Source organism: Lupinus angustifolius, chromosome LG05 (assembly GCF_001865875.1).
Source record: "Lupinus angustifolius cultivar Tanjil chromosome LG05, LupAngTanjil_v1.0, whole genome shotgun sequence".
NCBI lineage: Eukaryota > Viridiplantae > Streptophyta > Magnoliopsida > Fabales > Fabaceae > Lupinus > Lupinus angustifolius.
In genome coordinates, this window is record NC_032013.1 from 3,230,865 (window position 1) to 3,256,913 (window position 26,049).

The 26,049-nt window shown below is 33.0% G+C and overlaps 2 protein-coding genes across 5 annotated transcripts in view; one reads left to right on the forward strand and one right to left on the reverse strand.

The window, feature by feature from the left end:
• The window catches only part of LOC109347495 (serine carboxypeptidase-like 45), a 24,040-nt gene extending 14,961 nt beyond the window's left edge, over nucleotides 1-9,079 (reverse strand). The window contains exons 1-10 of one of the 2 annotated variants that reach the window (XM_019587382.1): nucleotides 8,644-9,079; nucleotides 8,190-8,291; nucleotides 7,993-8,088; nucleotides 7,540-7,632; nucleotides 7,393-7,463; nucleotides 7,014-7,304; nucleotides 6,603-6,727; nucleotides 5,504-5,596; nucleotides 5,263-5,380; nucleotides 4,655-4,800 (exon numbers count right to left, since the gene is read on the reverse strand). In XM_019587382.1, coding sequence (XP_019442927.1) covers nucleotides 4,655-4,800; nucleotides 5,263-5,380; nucleotides 5,504-5,596; nucleotides 6,603-6,727; nucleotides 7,014-7,304; nucleotides 7,393-7,463; nucleotides 7,540-7,632; nucleotides 7,993-8,088; nucleotides 8,190-8,291; nucleotides 8,644-8,896 — 1,388 coding nt within the window. In that variant the 5' untranslated portion in view covers nucleotides 8,897-9,079. Of the gene's footprint in view, nucleotides 1-4,578; nucleotides 4,801-5,262; nucleotides 5,381-5,503; nucleotides 5,597-6,602; nucleotides 6,728-7,013; nucleotides 7,305-7,392; nucleotides 7,464-7,539; nucleotides 7,633-7,992; nucleotides 8,089-8,189; nucleotides 8,292-8,643 lie in introns of those variants that run through there. The other variant, XM_019587381.1, reaches the window with a different exon arrangement.
• On the forward strand, nucleotides 19,722-25,771 carry LOC109347497 (uncharacterized CRM domain-containing protein At3g25440, chloroplastic). Of its 3 annotated transcripts, none has more exons than XM_019587385.1 (5): nucleotides 19,722-19,946; nucleotides 20,057-20,196; nucleotides 20,551-20,872; nucleotides 23,222-23,629; nucleotides 25,127-25,771. In XM_019587385.1, the coding sequence occupies exons 2-5, from the start codon at nucleotides 20,075-20,077 to the stop codon at nucleotides 25,664-25,666; spliced, it is 1,392 nt and encodes a 463-aa protein (XP_019442930.1). In that variant the 5' UTR covers nucleotides 19,722-19,946; nucleotides 20,057-20,074; the 3' UTR covers nucleotides 25,667-25,771. The 3 variants fall into 3 exon arrangements, with proteins under 3 accessions (XP_019442930.1, XP_019442929.1, XP_019442931.1); XM_019587384.1 differs by having other exon boundaries at nucleotides 19,723-19,946; nucleotides 20,051-20,196; nucleotides 25,127-25,770; XM_019587386.1 differs by having other exon boundaries at nucleotides 19,725-20,196; nucleotides 20,554-20,872; nucleotides 25,127-25,770.

Consider the following 26,049-nt stretch of genomic DNA (forward strand, 5'->3'; position numbering starts at 1 on the left):
AATTGTGAAGTAACAAAGTCAATGTCCAACAGTAAGACATTAGTGCACATATAATATACATATTACATAACATAGTCATAAAAGTTAATGCAATGTTGATGCACAAATATGAATATATACTTCAACACATGTTGCAATGATTCATAATGCAGATTACTCATAATTCAAATAAGCGGAAGCAGATAAAAGTTAACATCATTATTCCTATTTCCTAAATACCCAATTTTCATAACCAATAAAATTCAGAACCTAAAGCTCTGATACTACTTGTTAGATATTTCCTGATGATTGGTGAAATACCAATCCTAGGATCTTGAATCTCATGATTCACACACATAATATAAAGCATATAAAGTCATACCTGAATTCATGTTTTCTAGTCTACTCATTTGATATACCTTTGAGAGAGTTTTGGTATGATGACCTTCCTTAACCAAATCCTTAATTCCTTTTGGGACCTTCGTTTTCTCTCTGATGGGGAAATTTACTCACTTTTCTGCGTAATAAATAAAGAGTATTTCGGGGCGTTACATGAATTACATATTTATTACTCATGATGGTAGGTACATGTTTTATGCAATAACCATATTAAAAAAGAAACTATTTGTTATTTGGTGCGTTGGGGACCATAACCTTCTTTATGCGCTAACTTATAGGTTCCTATTATCCCCTATAGATTAACCTGATGGGTATCCACCCATTAAGCCCATATCCGTTATCAGCTTTTAGACATTTAAAAATCTCAAATATAGAGAAACATATTTGATCAAACCCTAATTATATATAACATATATGCAGATATTCAGATTGTACAATACCCCAATGTATAAGAAATACATGTTGCTCACATAATATATATATATATATATATATATATATATATATATATATGCTAGTAATTAGATCACTTATAATGTAACCCCCTGAAATAAATAGCCAATATCATTGTATCCAATATATGATGCCCATCTTAATTAGAAATTATAAATTTCTAACAATCGTATCTTAGGATGAATAGGTTGAGAAATAGAAATTATTAAGATGTAAAAATTGGAAATGAAAAAGAAAAGAATATATTGAGATGTAAAAATGGTTTCTTTACGAATAGAGAGTAAAGTAAATGGACGAAAAATGGGTGCCACAAGTTTAAGTGAGAGTAAAGTGAAAGAAGAAAATATAAGTCATTACCTTTAGGATAAAGTCAGCTACAATGGATTATGGAAGACCTTCACAGTTTATAAAATGAGAGTTAATAAATGTCTGAATATAAAGAGAACAATTATTAAGAAATAAAGTTTGTAACCTATGAAGGAAAAGTGAAATGAAGAAGAAGAGAAAATATTAAGATATAGAAAGAGATGGATTAACTTTTAGTAAGAATATTTGAGTTTGTGGTTGAGGATTTAAAAATCTAGCTCTTCTCTAGGTGAAGAAACAATAATGTGGAGTTTGGTTTTCCTAAGAGATGATTGTAATGAAAGGTTTTAGGAGTAGGAGAGGTAGAACATTGGTTTATGTGAGAGAAAAGGTAATACACTGATTTTGGAAACTTCTTTTTAATTCTTTACTCTAGTTGAATGGTGTTTTGAGACAATTATCTTTAATCTGCAAGAAAGAAATTGAGAAGAGTCAAATTCAAAAGACCTTCGGTTTGTCCACCGTGTAGTAGTATGTTTAATAGGTTTGTAAGGAAGAGAAGAAGTTTGTAAGAAAGAGAAATGACTTATACATGAAATGATTGATTTTTCTATTATTGGTTAAAGGAAAATTGGTTTTTTATTATTATTAAAAGAAAAAAATTTGCAATGACAAATATAACCCTTAAAGATGGCATGTATCAATCATATGAGATATCTATGTTGGTAATATCACCAGCCCATTATATTTTTATATAGATATAAATTAAGATATAGAAAGAGATAGATTAACCTTTAGTAAGAAGATTTGAGTTTGTGGTTGAGGATTTGAAAATCTAGCTCTTCAATGGATGAAGAAACAATAATGTGGAGTTTGGTTTTCCTAAGAGATGGTTGAAATGAAAGGTTTTAGGAGTAGGAGAGGAAGAACATTGGTTTATGTGAGAGAAAAAGTAATACACTGGTTTTTTGAAACTTCTTTTTAATTCTTCACTCTTTTTAATTCTTTACTCTAGTTGGATGGTGTTTTGAGACAATTATCTTTAACCTGCAAGAAAGAAATTGAAAAGAGTCAAATTCAAAAGATCATTGGTTTGTCCAACGTGTTTAGTAGGTTTGTAAGGAAGAGAAGGAATTTTTAAGAAAGAGAAGTGATTTATACGTGAAATGATTGATTTTTCTATTATTGATTAAAGGAAAATTGGTTTTTTATTATGTTTAAAAGAAAAAAAAAATGCAATGACAAATATAATCCTTAAAGATAATAGGTGTCAATCATAAGAGATATATATGTTGGTAATATCACCGACCCATTCTATTCTTATATAGATATAGATGTGGAGGCATGTTTTGTTATACAACATGTTTTGTTAGATATTTTGAACAATATAAGTACAAAGAAGAACATCTATTGACATCGTTAAATATGAAAAACAACAATTATGCAAGATGCTGAAGAACAATGGTACAAGTACAAAGATCAAGCTCTTGTTGGATCCTCAAATAATCAAAAGATTTCTGGTGATGGGAGAGTTTCCCATATGAAGAACTCAAACTTCATGGAAACTGTTGGGAAATTCAAATATTAAATACATATGGTTAATGTCGAGTAAGGATCATCTCCAATAATGGAGAAACAAATACTACAAAAATATAATATAGTAAAAATATTTTTATACTTTTATATATAATGAAAAATCATATTTATTATTGAAAATACATGAAAAAATAAGTACTTGTTTATTTATAATAGAGAGTATCTTTGTTTGTTGAAGTTACATCTAATATCTCGGACTACTTAATTATTTAAAGATGTGTGAAACCAATATTTAAGTTTTTGAAATAAGAAGCTATTTAATTTAATTTATAAACAAAATTTCTTAAGCGAAAAAACGAATTCTGATACAATAAAGTATAAAAAGACGCACTATCTTGAGATACTACAAATCATAAAGTATTTCATTTTTTCATGAAACAAGTGATTTCATATAATGTTGGTAGAAATTGCAGCAGAATGAATTTGCAAGTTAAACAAAATAGTGGAATATCTGTAATATTACTGAAAAGATTTATAAATACTTAGTATATCATCCACAATTTGTTTATGTTACCTTTTTAAAAATATCAATAATAACTAAACAATGAATGATTGATGATATAATGAATTATATAAAACGTAATTCATATCACACAGACCTTTAACCAAATACCCTTACCCTATTAAGAGCTATAGAGTCTAGAACATACAAATATTTTATCTTCCACAACCAACTACGTAATTCACATCACTTGTCTTGATCCTTCATCATCATAACACTTGCTTACTTCCAAGGCAAAGTCCATACAAAAACAACAAATGGAGTAATTAAACTTTGACAATAAGTATGAAATTACATGGAATATAAGCATCATATTTGAAACATAAAAACTCAAATAGATATATTTTATTAGGAAAAACAACTCATAAACAAATGCATATGATGTATGCCGTCTAAGTATTAATCCTTGAGATCCAACATTTACACTTAATTCTTTTATGGTGTTCATGCATGTGAGCCCAACAACATTGTATCATAAATCACTTATCCATGGAGACTTCAACAATATCTTGAATGAGAATGAGATAACATGTCCATCGGTGAATCAAATCACATCTAAATATATTTCGACAATACTCTCAATTCTCTATAACATTAGGTTGAACCAATTAATGATAATATTGTAGGCGCCTTTTAGCTTGTACAATGAAGTTAGGTATCATACTTTTAGCTTGTACAACGAAGTTAGGTATCATACTACCTTAAGGCCCTTCAAGCCTCGATTCATTCCATCACCAATCATGCTCCCAAAAGAAATCCATAGGTCAATTTCATACCAATTGCTAGTGCCATCAAAGACCAACTGCTCCATGTAATGAACCCTACTAGTACGTTTGAATGTGTGATGGCAATTACATATTTGAAACGATTATGTGGAGATCATCAGTTCAGTCTGTTGTTGTTATGTTCACAACTAAAGTAGAGTACATGAGACTAAGGAAGCTCTATGACTTATATAGGGCTGGTAAATGACTTAGGAGAAAACATATTGATGTAAGATTTCATGAGATTAAAGAGTTATTGGCTTGTGAGTAGTTCACACTTCAGAAAATGTATCTCATATGTTAACCAAACCTGTTACCATAGACAAGTTCAGATATTGTCTAATCTCGCTAAACATTGACTCGTTTTCAACCCGAATTTTGAGGATCATTTAACTTTGTTCAACTAGATACTTTTTTCTCTGACCTAACTTCTACCCATTATGAGGAAAGAAGGAAAAAACAGAAAATGTTGAGAAGAATTAAATGGGTGAGGAGAGTAGAAAATATATGAAAAGCAACAACTTTCCTACCGGAGAGGATTAAACAGTGATCCAATTGCAATAATCAGTTACTGTATGAATGAGTTTGTGCTTATTGATTGTGGTAGGAGCACCTAGCCACCTATTTTATGTATCTATCTATTCAAATTACAGATAGTACTTCTGGAAGTGGCTTTCCTTCCAAAAATGCTTTTAGCATCACTAATGATCTTTTTGGTTGTGAAAATGGAGCTTCATGAGCTGCACCTCTTATGGTGGCAAATGACAAAATGTCACCATATACTTGTGTCCATCCAGCTACCTGCAAAAAACAATAAATTCAGAAAATAAATGTTGAGTTGAATGCTAAGGCATATATATTTGAATGCATTGAAATTTTGCAGGATCTTTCGCATTAAGAGTTGCTCCACTTAGCGAGATTAAGGTTTGGTTGTTACTGTCATTGTTTTTGCATGAAGTAGCCTTGATTTAAATTGTTTACTGTATGACTTGATGACTTGATGTGACTGCAATATTGTGGTTGTAGTGACCACGACAACTATATCACTGTAATTGCAGTGTAATATGACGTCGAATCACAATGATTTGACTACATTGGGTCGCATCAGAGTGCATTTGGATCACAACAGGCCGTATTGGACCATATTGAATTCAAAAATATTTTTTAATCAAAAAAAATTCACATCGAAACCACCACAATTCAATCCGTATGTTGCTATCGCAAACACAACTGAAATTTAAAACATTGATTCCAAGTCTTAACCTGTCTTCCTTCAAACCAGGCTCTATAAGACACTGTTGTATTGAGTCCAGACTCCTTGGCTAATCCATTTACAAGGGACCGTGTTCCAAGTAATGGGATAACTGAATCTTGATCTCCACTGCATAGATAGAAATGGATTTGCTTGGTTTAAAAATGTTATGCCTTGATGAATCATGGCAGAAAGATAATGCAAATAATTAATTAAGATGTTGGGGATACTAATATGGAAAAAAAGGCTTACCTGTATACTAGAACCCTGATACCTGACTTAACAAGTGTGCCTAGAATAGAAATGGTTGGAACTTCTAGATTCTGCATGTCATATTTGAGAATGCTGTAAAGAAAGCCAAATAGCATTAAGTCTTTAACAAGCAATACTAGTAGGAGAAATGAGACAAAATATTATACTGACAAGAATTATGTTACTATTGTGCAATAGAGGACTATATATTTATACGTTATGTAATTCTATTGGTACAACAATAGTTGCAAACATAAATCCTCCTTATATTCTCTAATAAATAGTGGTAGCCGCTCAATGTTCCTAGATGTAGGTACAAATTGGCCGAACCTCGTTAACAAATTTCTTTTGCTTTTTCTCTTTTTTACATCCTCTTTTAATATTCGACTACTCACTCGTTCCCAAGTCCCAACAGTTTATAGGAAAGCCATGCTAATATGTATAAGATTGAAATCTTTCCTCCAAGTCACTCCAGAATCTAAATTGCAGCTGCAAAAGAATAATATAGGACACTGACAGTGATATCTTTGGAGATAGAATTCAAGATCAAGGAGCTAACAATGTTGAGAAGGGACATTGTCATGGCATGGCTCCATGAAGTATAATATTGGCCCCGGAAAGTTGCTGAGATACAAAAACTAGACCTGGATTGTCTCAGGGATGAAGGTAATAGGAATTAGTAACATCATCAATGGGGTAAAGTATACATGGAAATTAATGAAGAACCAGGAATCCAAAAGGAGAAGTAGAATTGGTGAAGAATGGTCAAGGAAATAGGAAGAAAGAAAAGAGAATTAGGAATGGAAGGAAATTTAACTGGTAACATATTAGACTGATAAAGTACTGGAAAATAATTGTACTGATATGAGCTAAGTTCTGATATTTATACATTTAGGAATGCCATGCTATCAAAATGATATTCCAGTTGCTACAACAATATAATTAATTTTCAACTAACTAAAACATGAAGCATCACTCTTTTTAAGGTATTCAGAACTGCGAATTCCGTAAATGGAATGCAAGGTTAATAAGTGAACCAAATAAATGTTCGCAGTGTGATTCACAGTTTCAATGCATTTTTCTAGGCTACATAACTTACTAGCTGCAAGTTGACCAGCTAGCAATCCCTACAAGCTTAGCATGGAGAGCTTCCTGCACATCTTTTCTGTTCAAGTATGTGATTGTTTCATCTTCAACACAAACATCTATTTTCTCCACCTCTTGCTGCATGAGATATTAAAACCAAGCAGAAAAAAAATGAATAAGCTAACAACCGCAGGAAAAAAAAGAGGGCGAGTTTGGCGCAGTGGTAAGACTGTTGCTCTGTGACTATGAGGTCACAAGTTCAAATCCTAGAAACAGCCTATCCGCTTGAGGGGGTAAGGCAACATACACCTACCCTCCCCAAACCCCACTAAGTAAGAGTCTCGTGCACTAGACCGTCCGTTTTTAGGCTAACAACCGCAGGAAATGCTAACTAAGAATGCGAGAGAATGGATGAGGAATGAACCAGTTGAGTCAGTTGATTCAGCACATAAGCCTGTTGATCTGCTGATGATAGACAAACATCAAGAGTAACATCATATGAATCAATATATCTACTAACTTCTGCTGTGGCTAGTTTATTTACTCCTGCGCAAGCCGCACTAAGTGTCCCACTTTGTACTTGTCTCCTAATTTGGGAATAGTTGCAGATTCTAGTGAAGATTTCGAAAGTCGAATCTGATATCAGTCCATGTGACCAGAAAAACTCAGCTCTGGAGTTGAGATCTGTGTTAAATTCCAGAAGAGGATTCCCTATCTTCAAATACCAACATATACATCAGTTTAGCTATTCAACTAACAAAAATTTACGAAACAGCAACGCATACCGAGTTTCGTGTACTTACAGCTATCCCCTTGAGATTTAATTTAGTCTTTGTTTGAACAATGAGTTGTGCAAGTTGGGGTACATAGTGACCTGAAAACAAGCATGTGTTACAGTGCAACAACTCCAAATTGAAAATGTTGCTTTTCATTTATCTCAAAGATACTACCTGCATAACTCTCCCCTGTGATAAAAAAGTCATTGTTTGTGTACTCCGGGAATTTAGTGAACCAATGCTGCAGGAAAACAAGATTATCTTTTGCTGCACAAGAACAGAACTTTCATCAGATCTTAAGAAATACGATATCAGAATCTGAATATAAACTAGGCTAAGAGATTATAGCTTTACTGATAGAGCCTGATTATTTTAAGATCCTATTTAACAACTGTTTTCACTTTAGTCACTTCCTATATATATATATATATATATATATATCATTATCTCCTACTTTTATTTCTTTATATATATCTATTCGAAAAATGCATGAAAAAGGCAAGGGGACAACATGTGATGTTCATAAAACATTAGTCTAAGTAATTCAACTCAACTCATAAGCAACTAAAGTATGATACTTTTGGTACTAGTTTAATTCTTTTTAGCAAAATACTGAATTGAAAAAACCTGTAATTTGGTCATTCACAAAGTCATAGAAAGATTTATTGGTAGAGTAGGAGAAACCAACACCAGCAGGTGATTCCAAGTACAATATACTTGCCTCTGAAACAAGGAGAAAATCAATTATCAAGTTAGAATAAGACCTTAAATGTTAGCATAAACTACATATATAAGATTTGCAGAGTTATTAATTATTACATTACCTTTATTCCAACTATAGTCATTTTTCACAAGACCACTTTCACTTGGTTTGAAAGGACCATGTTCAACAAAAGCTCCAGCTCCAACAGAAGAACAACCAGGCCCTTCAAAAACCCATAAAACATCTTAATTTTGGTTCCATTTACAATTCAGAAGTAAGATAATAAAATGAAAATACTTTGCCATATAAACAACTTACTACCCCCCATCAGTAATTCAAAATTGCGGACCGCATCACCTGATGTGGCTGCAATATTGTGATTCGGTGACTGTCACAACTACATCACATCACAATTGCAGTTAACACCGAATTACAATGATATTGCCACATCGGGCCACAACTCAGCCACAACGAACTACATCAGAACACATTAATTTCAAAAATATTTTTTAAATCACAAAATGATGACCGCAATCACATTAACTGTAATTATGACCATAATTTAAAACACCGACCTCCATTTAACCATAGAACTAGTGGCTTGGAAGCTGGTTCTACTTCTGCTTCAACAAAATAGTAAAATAAAGCTCTTTGTTGTTCCTTATCCACTGTAATATAACCAGCATATTGCTTGAACTTCACAGGTGGCTGCCCAGGTAAAGTGCTTATTTTATCAGCTTCTGAAAATGAATTAACTCCAACAATTATTGGTGCAACAAAAACAACAACAAATATTGTTGCAATCATAGTACATGACTGAGAAAGCATGTTAAGATCTGAGAACTTGTTGTGTTTTGTGGTTTCTATGTTTCCTTAATAATCCAGTGGTGGGGATGAAAGTTTTAAGCAAAGAATGGAATATAATAAAGGCTTATATTATATGGTCAATATATTAATTACTATAGTCTTTGTGTGATAGTGGAAAATGTGTCCATGTCTCTGAAAGCAAATTTTGGACCGCAATAATAGTATTCTAGGAGCTTGATTTATATGTTTGACGATTTACATTTTTTTGGCGCTACTCTTGCTTTACTAGGACGGATCAAGGATAAGGTCACAATTTTAAATCCCAAAAACAACCTTTATATTATTAGCAAATTAAAATTGTATAAATTTATCATCTCTAAATTCCACTAAGTATGAATTGTGGGAGAGTCTTGCATCGACTATCTTTTTTACTCTTGCTTTACTAAAACTAGTAGTGTAGTTTATTATTTGTTGGGAAGGGGGCAGATTTTGTACAAGGATAACATTGTCTAATTTTAATTTAGATGCCATTAGTTCGAAAACGTGCTAATGTGGGGTCCATGGGCTTAATGTTCAGAAAATGTTAAAATCCAAATATTGATATAATGTGATGTAATACCTTATAATTAGTTTTAGAGTTAAATGTTGGAGAGGAAAGAAGAGAAATAGAAGATTTGGAAGCCACAAAATATATTTGTGAAATGACTCTTAATTCTTCAATTTCTCTTCATTTTCCTCCAAAATCTAACTCACAAATAAATTCTTAAAAAATTTGTAATATAACGTAATTGGTTGAAGTTTAATGTTTTTTTGTTTTCCTCCTCAACTTCTTGTTTAATTTGTTTCTATTTAGTTTTATGATTTTTTTTTACCTTTTTATTTTTCACTCAGTGTCCACGCATAACACGTTAACCAGTTTTAAAATAAGCATCACAATTTATCTAAAAATTGTAAATAGACATGCACGCACACATTTGATTAGCGTACATTTTGTGGACACAAACTAAATAAATCAGATGACTCATTTTGTCAAAACTAGTTTAAATTTACTAAACAATATTGTTATGATAAGAATAAAGAAAGTATGATTAAAAAATAATCACTTTGATTTATCGTTCTTGCATACATCATAAGTAAAAAAACAACAATAACTAAAATGAACTACAATAGGAAGTAAAAGGAATTAAACTAATCACTTTGACATCTCGATTTTAAATAGATTATTTTTTATGCCTCTTTAATTTAAATAAATAATTTGAGATTTCATCAACAAAACCTCATGCAATAGTATTGGACATGTATGTAATTGTATTAGTCTCGTATTGCCTAATATTAAAATAGAGTAGAGTAACCAATATTATATATTGGACTCAAGTCCTTTGTTATAATGTGCATAAGCTAGAAGCACCTAATAGAAATACCTCATGAGCACTTGAGTCTATGAGCGTGATAGGGCTTGTAATCATATTCTCTAATAATATTTTGGTAGTCGTTCAACGCTCTTGGGAATGTAGGCATTGACCGAACTCCGCTACCAAATTCTCTTGTTTCTTCTTTTCTATTTATTCTATGTCTTTTATTTGATTGTTTGTGGCTAACGCTGCGCAATGATCGCTTCCGCTGTACCAATAATTGGCATTAGAGCCAATTGGAAGATGGCTCTTAATCCAGGCGTCACATAATGACTAAAGAGGGTGAATGCATGATGGCTAGACACGGTGCGACAAAGGTACTGTGCAAGGATAAAGTAAATAAGTTGAAGGAGAAGAAAACATGTCGGAATTGTGGTGGGGGCGACATATTTTGATCCAGAACCCTAGAAGTTCATATACTAGATTAGGATCAAGGTAGAGATAGGGACTCACGTGTTGAGTTTAACCTTGAGATATGTGCTTACAATATCTCTCTAGATGTTAAAAGAATGATCTCATTTGAGATGAGAAGTGGAATATCCTAATGGCTTGTCTCGGACGTCATAGTGAAAAATATTAATTGTTATCAAATCCACAAAAACACAAATGTGCTAGATGACTTTGATGTAGGGTGTACTTAGGTATGGGCTTTGATGCAAGGTGTAACACACGCATTAGTAAAGATTTAGGGTGTGACATGGGCATTGGCTTGGATGCAAGGATGTGACACATGTATTGGTTAGCATTGACACAAGGTGTGTGCTGCGAGTATACTCCTTATGGTGGAGTATGATAGTTCTTTTGAACTATGATTGTCAGACTGGACAATGATGGTAGTGGTTGAGGCCCTCCAAGGAAGCTCCAAGGTCCAGTTTAACTAAGTATCGAATATGACGATTTTTGGTGAACTTTTGTGTAGAGGTTCTATATATCGAAAGACTTCCTAGCAATAGGTGGCTAGGCGATGCATTCCATTAGATGGCGGTACGAGAAGCTACACTACAAGTTTAGAAAGATAGCTCTTGGTAACATCATTAAGGATACTTAGAAGGTTTATGTTGTAGGGGAGCACACTCTTATGTGGAGGAGTTGTTAAAGAGAATTAGACATTGAGCAAGGTGAAGTCAGATATTCGCTAAGGTGGAGATTATTGTGAAGAATTCCTAATGAGCAAGATATTCGTCTATTTCAATCAAGATGGAGATCGTTGGGGATGCTTGAAATATTTAATTGTATTAGTCTCACATTGCCTAGTATTGGAATAGAGTAGAATAACCAATGTTATATTTTGGACTCAAGTTCCTTGTTATAATGTGTACTAGATAGAAGCACCAAATAGAAAAACTCAATGAGCACTTGGGCCCATGGATGTGATAGGACTTGTAATCCTATTATCTAATAATATTTTGATAGTTATTCAATACTCCTAGAGATGTAGGTACAATTTGCCGAACCCTATTATCATATTCTCTTATTTTAAGTTTACTTGCCATTTTTTTTGGATAAGTCAATTGCATTAATGAAAAAGAGGATAATATAAAAAGGACATGAAGAAGGACCCCCCTATAAAATTTAATGGGCTTGACTGAAAGTAATAAGGGAAAGATGACTTTATGTTTCAAAATACAAGGGTGAAAGATTAGTTCCTTACCCAAAAGGGTGAGGGAATACTCTTGATAGTATAAAAATTAATACTTATGTATGTTACTCGTATTTAAAACTAAGAAGTATTTATGGTGGGACTTAAGGGTGAGGAAGACCCGACCCTACTTGCTCACCCAGTTTAATCTGATCATGATGAAGCCCAAATCAGATAGGTTCTCATCGGATTAAGGACCAGGTTTGAATTCAAAAATTAGACCCAAACATTATTTAGGGTCAAGTAGGAGACAAACATGACCTGACCCGTCTCATGGTCGATCACTTATTATATTTGTATGTGTCTCTATTTAATTGTGTATAGAGTAATGTCATCTCTTTGGTCAAAAATATCATTGATTATCTAACTTTTTATCATATATACAATTAATAATATATATACATCTATCATTTCATATGTGAAATTAAATATCCATAATAATAAGTAAAATATTAAGAAGACTTTATAAAAAAAAACTACGCCAGAATTGATATTTAACAACGCCCACTCAACAATGCTTATATGTTGAACGCTGTTAAATGCAAGGCGGAAGAGAATTAACAACACTTATTGAAGCAAACGTTGTTAAAGGTCATACATCATATATTTAACAACACTTCATCAGTGAGTGTTGTTAAAGGTGTGATCTTTAACAATACTTACTGAAGCAAGCGGTGTTACAAGTGTTATCTTTAACAACACTTATTGAAGCAAATGTTGTTAAAGGTCATACTTCATATATTTAACAACACTTCTTCAATAAGCATTGTTAAACGCTTGTTTTAGTGAGTGGAAATTTTTTCAAATTCAAAAACAAAACCTCACACAATAATACACATATCACTTAGTTTATTATTTCTCTTACTTTTATTCATCTCCATAAGTTACATTTTTCTCTCTTTTGATTTTAGTTTTTCTCTTCAAGCAAGTTATCGATTTTTGGTTTTTCGCTTCAAGCATAAGGTAAATCGTTATCTTATTTTAGCTCATTTGTTTCTATTTTCACTAATAATGTGATCTTTATTTGTCGTGAAGTTATGTAGCTATGATGTTCTAGGTTTTTTGCTATGGTTCACTCGTTTAGAACACATGGTTTGTGTACAATGGTAAATTTTATTTCTCAATTGCTGCTAATTTTGTATTTTTTCATAACTTTTGCAATTTGTTTAGAGATGTCATTTTTTATTTGTATTTGCAGCTTGCATTGATCATTGAGGAACACAAGAACACTTTGTAAGGACTTGCAGATTGGAGGAGAAAGAATGAACAATTTGCATAAGATCTCATTACTCATATGTTATTTTATAAAATTAGAATCTGTTAAGGTTGAAAGTAGCTGGAGTCGTTGGTGATTTAACAAATCTATTGCAAATGTGGTGGAGTTAAACATGTTTGTCACGTGTTTGATAGAATGTCATGTGTTTCTACAATCCTTCAAAAAATGCGGTTGAATATAACCTTATGTACTATTGCGCTCACATAGAAAGTGTCCTAAAGCGCTATTAAATGACAATTTTAAGCGTTATTATTTTGCTATTCGCGCATAGTGAAATAGGTATGTGTTATATTTATTTAGATTTAGGTTCGAGTTTAAAGGTTGTCCACTTGATATTTTAGGTCGGGTTAGCTTCGAGTTTAGGTCGAGCTCGGGTTCAAAAAAATGACCCTACCAACATTTAGGGTTGAGTAAGGACTAGCCTTACTCGGCCCATACACACCCTAGTAGGACCAATGCAAAATCATCATTTTATCTACCTTCTCATCATACTATAAGAACAAGAATTTATAGTGGGTCTCATAAATTTTTTCGTTCATCCTCTATTCACAATTAAAGGAGAAAAAATCTTTATTTCTCTTGAATTTCTCTAAAATCCTTTTCTCTCCACTTTAATTTTACTCTGCCAAAGGAAAGGTTAAACGGAAAAAAAAAGAGGGAGTACTCGATTGCAGAGAGAGACATTTCTAGTGCAACATACTTGTATGAAAACAAAAAAAAAAGATTTTTTGTGGCTTATTTTTTATTTTGTTAAAATACAATCTTTGTCTTAAATATAAAAATAAAGAAAGAGAAAAAGATATATGCACCGAAAGTGTAAGAGTTTTTTCACTATCATTGTATCATCTATCATTTAAATTTGATTATTATTGAATTTTAAATACAAGCAAGGAAAACGAATGGTGAATGATGTACTAACAGTATATAAATATCTATAACATAGATATTATACTCATAAAGAAATGATTAACATGTTGATGTGAACCAGCTAGGGGCAATCCTTGATTCAATGGTCAAGAAAAACTTAAGCCCCCAAGAATTAGGGCAAGGGCCAAAGCTTCACAAGATAAGCTTGCAAATGACATTGTTCATCCTAGAAAACCACCTGGAGACCATGATCATGGAAGGCACTTGTGTCCTTAATTTTAGTTGCTTTAATTTTGTAATAAATGAGATTAATTTCTCATGAGTAGTTTAGGTTTATTTCCATTTTAAAGTATTTTATTATTTCCTTGAAAATATATTCATGTAATTGAGGTTGAAGGATTAATTATGTAATCTCATGTAAACTGGCACTTGGTGGCCAAGTAGAGGAGCTAGGCACATGGAAGTTGACCAAGTGAGAGGCTAGGCGCATGGTTTAGGTGTTGGGTGTGTGCACCAGCGTTGTTGGGGGCTCGACGAATCAGCACACACGCCAACCTAACTTGGCGTTGGGCGTGTGGAAGGCCTGGCTGGGTGGGGCATGCCAAGCAGCTAGGCGTAGGCAAGGCCTGCTCAAGAGTAATTGTGTGTGTGGTACCAATAGGCTTGAAAGACTTGTTCAAACTTATTTGAATTCCAGTTCAAATTCAATGGTTGTATGGATCACTTGCTACCAAGAGATATTTTCATGTTCAAATCTAATTGAATTCAAAGTTTTTGGTCGTGGGTTAATTGTGATAAAACCGTGTCCAACAATTGTACAAGGAATATGGAGATATCCTTAAGTTCTACCCTTGGAGATCAGTTTACACGTGTTCAAATTGGACTTGGGATCTTACCATGTTAGGTGTGTGAACATGGAGAAGATTAGGGAATTTAATATCAAATTTCAAACTAGGCGTGGATGCAAATTACTAGGCTTAAAGATAAGCCAAATTCCAACCATTTGGCTCGGTCAAGCATGGAAAGAATTTCGGCCAAATTTGATCAATGACTTCCACATTCAAATCACAATCCAAGTGAGAGATTCAAGGCAAAGATCAAATTTGTTCCCACCATACACAAGCAAGCCATGGACAATGCCATCACCAAATCAAATCACGATCCCTTATTTCAAGGACCAAGCCATGGGCACAATTCCAAGCAAGATAAGGTGCTCAAATCCTCTTGGACATGTAAACTTGTTCTAGTCGTGGCCTCTTTTGAACTCAAGCACCAACCAAATTCAAGATCAAGTTGTGGAGAATTTCTAAGGCTTAGTCATACATGAATAATTGATTTAGATTTATGCATTTATCTTTTTAATTTCTAGGGCTTAGTCACACCCTATATGTATTTGTATTTCATTGATGAATAAACAAGTTTAATTTGGAATTAACTTCCTTGAGTTGAGTCGTGCTCCTTATCCCTTGAACTTATCAAACACCTTGTGTTTGTGGCGTTCTAAGACTCATCACCATCCTTGGTGTGGCGTCTACCCTAGTTCTTATTAAGGATCTTTCCTTGTGGCGAACATCCTAGGCTTATTAAACAACCTAGCTTGTGGTGTCTTCCATCTTCCATATCTTACTCATTTCCCTTAAACACACACACAAACTATGACCATATCAACCTAAACCTTAGCGAAATTGTGAACATTAACCCCTGCCCATACACTTAGTGAGAAGAAGATTTTACTTCTGACCTTGATACGATTTTGATGAAGACACCAAGATCACACAAAAAGAAAAAAAAGAAGAAGACATTGAAGACACAAGATGATCAAGTTTCAATTAGAGTCTAAGTCTTAAATAAGTACTTCTATCCTTTACACTCCAATATAATTAGTAAGCGGTGCTCAAATGAAAGTGAAAAACTATTTTGAAATGAAATTGAAAACTCTTAAACAAAGTTAAACAATTTTCAAAAAGCTAAATAACAGGTTACTTGACCTGAGTAACATGTTACTAGACCTAGGTAACAAATTACTTGAACTGTGTAAAAGTGAGTAACATGTTGTAGGACTATATAATAGGTTATCTGACTGAGTAAACAATTATCCAACATAACTAACATAGAGTAACCGATTAAATCAACAATTAACTGATTACATCTCTAGGCAGAAAGTTTGAGTAATCGATAATATCATGGTGTAACTGATTACACAGAGCTGTTATAACCAGATTTTCAAATCCAAATTGAACAACTTTCATTCAAACTCAATGAGTTTCATTCCAATCATGTCTCAACTTCATGGAAGAGTATATTGACTGATTTTGAAGCCTATTTAAAGGAATCAAGACTCCCGTTTGAAACACAATTTCATATACAATTCTATGCACTTATTCGTGCAACTTTTATTCTAAGCTTTCAGAATTTTTCTGAAGATGCTTCAAGTGAAAAGTCTCATACTTAATCATTTTCTAGTACATTGTATACTAAGTGTATTGAGTCTAAGGATTGCAATTTATAGAATTGTTATATCTTGTAAAGGCAATCCTGCCATAGAAATCATTCTTCAAACCTATTGTAAACTTGTCATCACAAGGGTGTAGTGAGAAGGGGAAAAAGAGTACTTTGAAAGGCTTTTTTCCAAGGGTGTGACGTATTTGTGAATGTGTAAGGTACAAGGAGTCTCAGGGAGAGAGATTGTAATTACAACTCAAAATATGTAGTATAAGAATATCTTATGCTGCAAGAGTACTAGACGTAGCCTTCGGTGGACAAGAAAGTGAATCAGTCTAAAAACCATGTATTCTTTTTCTCTTCTTTTCTACTCTATCTCTTTATTTTGAAGTTCTCAATTGATAATCTTACTGCAATATTTCCGCTGCACAAACACTTTAATATCATAGCATAAAAATTGATCATTATCACATACAACTAATTCATCTCCCTCTTAGATGTCATCTAATACTTACACTTAGCCCAAACACATATTAAACCACCCAAGTCCAAGCCAAATCATGGCCATATTCTACCACTCACCCAAAATTGTGACATTTAACCAAAACCCTAAACACAAAACCTAGCCAAAACCAAACAAGTCGTGCCCAAACACTTAACCAACACATAGTCGTGCCATAGACCCATGCCATAACAACTATGGCCAACCCTTTTAAATATAGACATTCCCAAACATATTGGGCCAAACACATAAACCAATAAACCATACCCAAAGAATGGATTTGACATATAAGTCACATTCCGTAAGTCAAATAAGGTTCAAGCAAGAACGGTGGTACATGAAAAATAAACTATCCATGAAGGTTTCACATCACATGTTTAATATATTTCTATCTTTAAAAAATTAGTGATTTTAGTTCCTATGCTTTTATTTTTAAATATTTAATCCCTATTGTATTACATTGTACTTTTTATTCATCAATATCAAAGTTTGATGAAATTGACTATGTAGTTTAATGCAGTCTAAGAAAAACCATACTATACCGGCTGGTTTGACTAGAAAATTGGCAAACTAGACTTCTTATCGGTACAGTATACTATCTATACCGGTCATGTAATAAAATCGGTGAAAACCGGCCAATCGACAGGTTCAGTGTTCTTTTTGAAAAAAACTCCAACATAAGGGTAATGGATAATGGATAATGAAAAAGAGTGTTGGGGATAAAACTCCATGAACTACTTGTATTTGTATTTTCAATGTTGTTAAAAACGTGAGGATTTAGAAGAGGTCTCATGGGTGATAAGTAAAACTGTGAAAAGTAGAAGAAGAAAAGGAGGAGAATTGGAGAAGGAAGGAGATGGAAGAGCGATGAACAGTGGTGATTGAGAAAAAGTGAAATAATGGTGGGTGAGAGTGAAGAATATGAAAGAGAGAAGTGAAAGGATGATGGGTGAGAATGGATGAGGTGAATGTTGTCTCTCTACTTTGGAATATGTATTATTGTATAGTCCCCATACTTTATTATTTCTTTTTGTAATTTGAATAGTCACACAACTTACTACTTTATTATTGTGTCCACTAAAAATGTGGAAGATAGGAGAAAATGTTGGAATAAATCACAGTATCTACTTATTTAAAACTTTTTTAGTATAAATTTACATATATATATATGTTTAATTAGTGAACTATCAGTGAAATTACTGTACCATTATATTAGTATCATTGGTCTATATGAAAATAGTGACATGCTAATGATAATTGACGTGAGGGACTAAAATTGAACAGCCTTATGTGATAAAGGTATTAAATGCAAAATTCTCTTTTTTATAGGAACTAAAAAACAAAGTAATATTTGCTAGAAAAAAGTCTCTCATCTTTATCCCCAATCTACCCATACCCCAAATGATTTCCTGATATGAGGAAAGAAATATTTGTCCAGAATCACTGTCCCCAATATCCCAAAGGAAAGAAAAATGGGCAAATGAAAAAGGCAAACAAGACTTCAAAAAAGATGTAGTCTTTTGGAAGAAACAAAATCATAGGCAATAAATTCTTCATCAACGCTGAAGAAAAGGAACAAGTATGTTGATTCCAAAATGGGTGATGTGCTCAAAGTGCAAGCGTATGGTTGCATCCTCAAATAATAAAATAGTTCATATCCACATAGAATAAGATATATCTTCCCTATGCTTAATTAATTATTCTTAATCACTAGAGTAAATTACTAGTATCATCTAGGTGACTATCAGTACACGTGAAATAAATGTAATCTTTTAAATAAAATATATGATAAATGTAATTTAGTAAAACAAAACATGATATATTGTGAAAACAAGTCCAAATAATATATGAGAAATATATCTTTGCTATTTTTGGTTCGTTATGAAATAGTATAAGAACGATTTAAACAATATATCTTTAGAATTAATGATGCATTTTGTAACAAAAAATAATAAAAATACATTGATTTGTATATTATTTAGAGTGTCTCCACAATATATCATGTTTTGTTTAACTTAATTATATTTATCATATTTTTTTGTTTAAAAATTATATTTATTTTTCATACAAGGGTAGCCAGTGTAGAAAATATAAAAATTAGGAAGTTTGTCTAGATGTAGAAAAATGAGTGATAATTTATATAATTTCACTAAAATTTGGGAGGTCTCAATGTAATTTATTCTATAATTTAACTTAAAATTGGATAGAGATATTGATTGAATAAAAATAGATGGACAAAATAAATATGAAGATAAACGTGATTGAATTTAGAAAATAAACTATTTTCGAAATAAGGTTATTCCTTCATTTCCGTGTCTTTATTATCACAATTGAACATGTGAGCCAAACAATTAACTTTAAGTTCACTTTAGAGATCGATTGAATACTGTAACTACTCTAGCAGTGCAAAGATCCAATTAGATCCCTTAACAATCTCATTGTAAATCTCTCAATAACACATAAGTAATTTTTTTTTCTGGATATTATCAAGTGTATCCTATCACCTTTTCGGTAGGTAACTAATTCACGCGCGTGTTTCCCCTCCCAATACTCGAATTATACGGAGGATCTCGCAAATACTTACAACTACATATTCACAATTCCTTTCCCAAAATTGTCCTATTACAACTACATAGTCGAATTCAAAACATCGAATCCTACTATTTCATTTACTTCCCCAACTATAGAAAGGAATCTTTGTTCATTCCCATCATAAAATACCCAAAACATAAACAAAATTTTCCTCTAAATCGCTTATGTCATATTCCACCCTAGCCTTCGCCAATCAGAAATTGGTTAATGCAACACGATAACACATTCAATCTTCTCTGTTGAAAATAATTACAGACTTTAATCTTTGTATCCTATTTGAAAATCATTACTTCACAAACCTACCTCTTTTTTGCATGCAACGTGTTTGATGAAATTCCTAAGTGAGCATTTTATTTTTCTCTAAATCCTACCATTACTGTGATTGTGTTCCTACAAAACCTGACCTCGATATTAATCACTTTTTCCAAATTTAATACAATTTAAGATTCAGAATTTGAGTTAGGAAAAAATGATGTGGAGGGTTTTTGCATCACTAGCTTTCACTAAAAATCACTTGCACAACAATCTCTCGTCGAATTCTTTGCTTCTCAAGAGTGGTCTCTTTTCAAATTCCATACTTCGCAAGACAAGGTACTTATCTCTCTCGTCCTTTCATGAATGCGTTAGAAAATTTTGTTTGAAAAATATGGAATTAATAACATCATTAGCTGGTGTGAGAAGTGGTGTAAAAGTTAGTGTGATAATGAAAGAGTGTTCGACATTTTTAGGAGTAGTTAAAACAAGGAGAAGTTTAATGCTGGAATTTTAGATTAGTTTGATGTTATTACTGATGCTGTAATTTGAATATTTCAGTGTATTACTGATAATTTTGAAAGTTCACTTTTTTGTTCTTATTTTTTATAAATTTAGGTCAGCTTGTAAGCTAGTATGTTTACCCAAAGATTTAGAAATAAAATTTTGCTTGATTATTGACTTACTCTGCAGTAGCTTGAACTATGTTATATGCAAGGTTTGCGACCAGGAATTTATTTTCGGCCGCCACTACAACATTAAAGTGTCTCCTTTCTTGGGCCACCTAAGCTTTCATTCGGGTTCCTTTCTGAACTCGAATGATAAGGTTGTAGAGCCACTTCAGGATTCTGGGAAATCCTCATCTGCTGATGGTGCCAATAACACCAAAGTAGAGAGAAAAAAATTTAAGGGGAAAAGAGCAGTTGTAAGATGGCTAAAGTTCTTTAGATATAAGAAGAGGAAAGAGCATGAAAGGATGACAGCAGAGGAAAAGCTTTTATACAAATTGTTAAAGGTAAGTTCTATTTTTTTAATATGCAGGGATTCACCCTTTCCATTGTTTTGAAAGTGTATTATGAAAATTATTTCCTTTTGCCACCTACCATGTGCTAGCTACAAAAGAGTGGCCCACTGCACAATACTCCCACCTGATGGGGTCTAAGAAGAGTAAATATACGCAGTCTTGAACCTAAGACCTTCAGGTCATAAGGCAACAACCTTACCTTTGGGTCAAGGGTCACCCTCCATTAGTATTGTACATACTACACAGCTTGTAATTATATTGAAGTTTTATCAGAAAGAACTAGGATTCTCTAATGTAGGCTTGACAAGTTTCTCAAAATAGTGAAGCTCTTGACGGAAACAAATCAACTGTTGGCAATTTAACCATGCGATAATGTTTTTCACTTTTCATCTTGTTGGCATACATGCCTGATGTCTAAGAAGTCAACTAGAATAGTAGAAGCCTGGCAACTAATATTCTGTCAGCAAAGAATTTTCTGAGAAAGAATTGTTTTAAATTCTTGAACAATAGTTGTTTTCACTAAATCTGAAAGTAAATCGATGATTCTTTGTATTCTATATTGGAGTGTGTTGACTGGCATAAGTTATGCCTATTGAAAATTAAATCATGCTTATAAAAAAACCAAATTTAAATCATAATACACACTTTCTGTTGGATAAAAATGATAGAATGTGTATTAAAATTTATAGTTTTGAATAATGAATTAGACAATTACTATAGTACATTCAGTTCTGTAAATTGCATAGCAAATTGCTATCTAGTTCTTTGTGTTTATCTTTTTTGTTCCACAATTGTGTAAGTTGTTGAGTCAAATCTGTTTGGGAAAAGACTGGTTGGATATGTGTAGGAGTCTAAGTGTAATATTGAATTGCTTGAATGTGAGATTTGCTTTCTTGGTTTCTGACTCTTGCTGCTATTGAACTTTAATACGACATTTTGAAGATTTAAGATTCTTTCATGTTACTCCATAGGTTAATGCCTCACGGATAATAAACTAGTAATGGCCCCCCAACCCGACTTCTAAGAACAAGAGTGGGATCAAGAGATTATTGGTGTTAATGTTTAGGTAGAGAATGTTTGCAATGCAATTTGAGATATTTTCTAAATCTACTGTATTTTTTGGTGCTATTCTTGAAAAGGTATCTTCTAATAGCACAAGGATGGATATTGGTTAATTGTTTGCTTCTGTTTTTTCATAAGATTTCTTGTCCTGCTTAGAACATTATGGGGTTCACAGAGCAAAGCTATCCTTGCCTTTCAATGAAGGCCAATCCTAGTATTTTTCTCAGTTCTATCTAAAATTTGTGCATTATGTATCTAATTAATGTTAAAAGCTGTATAAAAGTTGTCAGATTTTTTTTGTATAACCAAGGGTATTCCCTCACTATATGGGGAAGGAACTAATCTCTTTCGGAGGTATGTGGTTGCCCCATCCAAACAAGTGTCGCTCCCAGAAATTGAACCTTTAACCTTTGGCCTAGTATAAATACATGGGGATCTAGTGGGACCTTACACCACTAGACCAACCTTTGACCTTTATAGAAGTTTTCAGTTTGAAGTAGTTATATTAAATAAAGGCATCTGAAGTTTTAGAGTTTCTATAATATCGATCGGCAGCAACTGGCATGGCAGCAACTGGCATGACAATTGTCCATGACTTGTTTTCTAATACAATTGCTCATATAGTTATATTTGTCTGAAAATTTGTCAAGATACTGCTTGTTTCAAGTACAATTGCTCATATAATCATAGTTGTCTGAGAATTTGTCAAGATATTCATTATGTTCATGCTGGTGCTTAGCCTTTACAATATCCAATTACATAACTCCAAGATCTGTCATTTTTGTTCCTTTATATGAAACTGGCACGGCAGCAACTGGCACGGCAGCAACTGGCATTACAATTGTTCACAGCTTGTATTCTAGTACAATTGCTCATATAGTTAATAGTTATAGTTGTATGAAAATTTGTCAAGATAAGGCTTTTATTCTAGTACAATTGCTCATATAGTTATAGTTGTCTGAGAATTTGTCAAGATATTCATTTTGTTCATGCTGATGCTGAATCAAAGTTAGCCTTTAACAATATCCAATTCCATAACTCCAAGATCTGTCATTTTTGTTCCTTTATGCTTTAGGTTCTCTGATGGCACAGGACAAAACTAATTCTTTTCTTTCCTTTTTTTGCTTTCCTCCAGAGTGAGATAAATCTTGCATTCTCATATAATATTTAGTTCCTTGTTTAGCATTTATCATTATCATCTATATTTTTAGTTTACTGTGTTATGTTTTGTCTGTTATGTCAATTAGTAAATATACAATACTTTCTCTATCATTCCAGGCTAGGAAAAAAGAAGAGAGACTTTGTGAAGCCCTCAAGAAGATTGAGCCTGCAGATTCATCAGAATTAACCCATGATCCTGAGATATTGACACCAGAAGAGCACTTTTTCTTCTTAAAGATGGGCCTCAAAAGCAAAAATTATGTGCCTGTTGGAAGACGGGGAATTTACCAAGGTGTAATTTTGAACATGCATCTCCATTGGAAAAAACATCAGACTTTGAAGGTGGTGGTGAAGACATTTTCACCAGAGGAGGTGAAGGAGATTGCCACAGAGCTTGCAAGATTGACTGGAGGGATAGTACTCGACATTCATGAAGAAGAAACAATAATAATGTATAGAGGGAAAAACTACTCTCAGCCACCAACAGAGATAATGTCTCCACGGATCACTCTCTCAAGGAAGAGGGTAATCTTTCTTATGTTCAATTTTCAGTCATCTATGAATTAAACAAAATTGAAGTTTCCTTGGGTGTGGTGTTTTAATATCTCTTCCTACTGTAACCACAACACAAACCAAGATTTAGCCCCACTATGTAGGGTTGACTTCATAGATTGAATGACGCCATAATACTTTATCATTGATCTCTAAATCTTTCATAATTGTTTTGTCTATGATTTTTCTCAGCCTCTCTCTACCTCTACAAATTGGACTAACCTCCATTTGATTTACTCTCCTTATTGGGGCTTCTAATTGTCTCATCTATACATGCTCAAACTACCCAAAGCACAATTCTAGCACCTTTTATACAATAGGAGCTATGTCAACTTTCTCCGTAATGCATTTATTCTTAATCCTATCTTGTTTAGTGTGTTCACTTCATTCAGTGCAACACTTTCATCTTTGACATTGAGTTTATTCTCTTGTTGACATTTTGCTACCCCATATTCAGTTATATATAATATTATACATCTTATAGTTGTGTAGTAAAATTTTCCGTTAAGCTTCAGTGACATGTTTTATCACATGACACTTGAAGTACTCTGCCATGTATCCATCCCGCTTGAATATCATGGTTTACATCTTCCTCAATTTTCCCACCGTATAGTATGATTGACCCAGAAAACTTAAATATAGTAATTTGTGGTATGATGTGATGTCCATATTTTACGTATACAGTAGGATTTGTGCACCTCTTACTAAATTTACACTTCATATACTTTATCTTATTTCAACTTATATAAAAGACATTTGCTTCAATAATCTCCACATAAATATAAATAAATTCTCATCCTACCATTCTAGCAGGTTTTGATCATCCGGGATTCAGGATTTTTAGTAAAATCTAAGTGGCAAGAAAATAGGTTAAAGATTCTCACTATATTCTAATAGCTTGATGGATAATAAAAAAATGTACTAACGTTATTTAACTAACTTTTATTGACTTATTGTTTTCATCTAAATCAAATCAATACCACAATATAATTTTCTTCATGCATACATGACTTGCTTAACGGTCCAGTTTTCGAGTAGTCATTTAAGCTGATAGGTAGTATACATGACTCTCACAATCAGCTGCTTTTTCTACTACACTGCCAAACACTTCCACAGACTGCATTTAACGTTCACTCCTTCCCTTTTTTATTTTTTGATGTTAAATCTATTCTCCGCGGATCCAAGCGGGTGGACGCTTCTTGCACCAGACTGTCTTTTTTTATGTTAAAACTTGTATCATTTCTATCTTTTGTTCCCAAAGGGACTTGCTTCTCCTTTCGATTCCAAGCATGCTGCACTTGCAGCGGATGTGTATATGCAACATGTTCCTGGTGCTTGTCTGATTCACAAAAATTAAAATGTTTCTTTTTCCATTTTTATATTTAAGGTCTTACACATTTATTTTAAAGCTCTTCAGTACATTGTTGGTGTTCTCACTGTTTCTCTTGGGGGTGCTCTCATCTTATGCAGGCATTGGATAAATCGAAGTATAGGGATGGTCTCCGAGCTGTGAGGAAATATATTCCCAGACTCGAGCAAGAGCTTGAAATTCTTCGAGCACAACTTAGAAGCACTACTGACAGTAATGCAGATGCTGTTGAGGGAGTCCAGATAGGTGACAAAGAGAGTATTGAGTCTGGAAACAGTTCAACATTCCGGATAGAGACTGCCGATAAAATTCGCGAAATGATAAATGATAACATTGGGTACTCAGAGGATGAGACCGAAATGGATTCTGAACTGGATTCGGATCCTGATAAATTATCAGATATCTTTGAGACAGATTCAGAGACAGAAAATTTGGTGAAGGAAGAGAAACCTCTTTATTTGGATGAGTTTGACAATTTTCGAGAGCAAAGTGATGCAGAAACAGATGATTTTGAGGAGCATCTGAGACAATTATCTTTGAATTCAAAAAATGTGGAAAAAGATGTCAATTCACCTAAGTTTGATGAAGTTGACATGATTTTTCTGCGTGCTGCATCCTTTTTAAAGAAAAAGAAAAAATAAGACATTCTGCAAAGGATGAATGTAATCATTGTACTAGACATCTTTCTTTTTTTGTTTTGGAGGAGGAGGGTTACATTACAATAGAAACATTTGAGAAAAGGGTAAATAATGTTCATTTTTTTGTACTACCAAATGTATTCCTTCATCTTTTGGGTAAAGAACTAATCTTTTCGAGGTATGTGACTGCTCATCCCAAAAAATATTAGTCACATGAATCAAATCCTTGACTTTTTGAAATAATGTTCATTGAAGATGATATAAGCAGTTGTATAATTATTTTTAATTATAGATTTATTGTCATTAGTCTAAATATTAATTATGACATGTCTGTTCAGTATTAGCATAATAGATCAAGGATAATGAGACTGATTCCAAATGTGCAA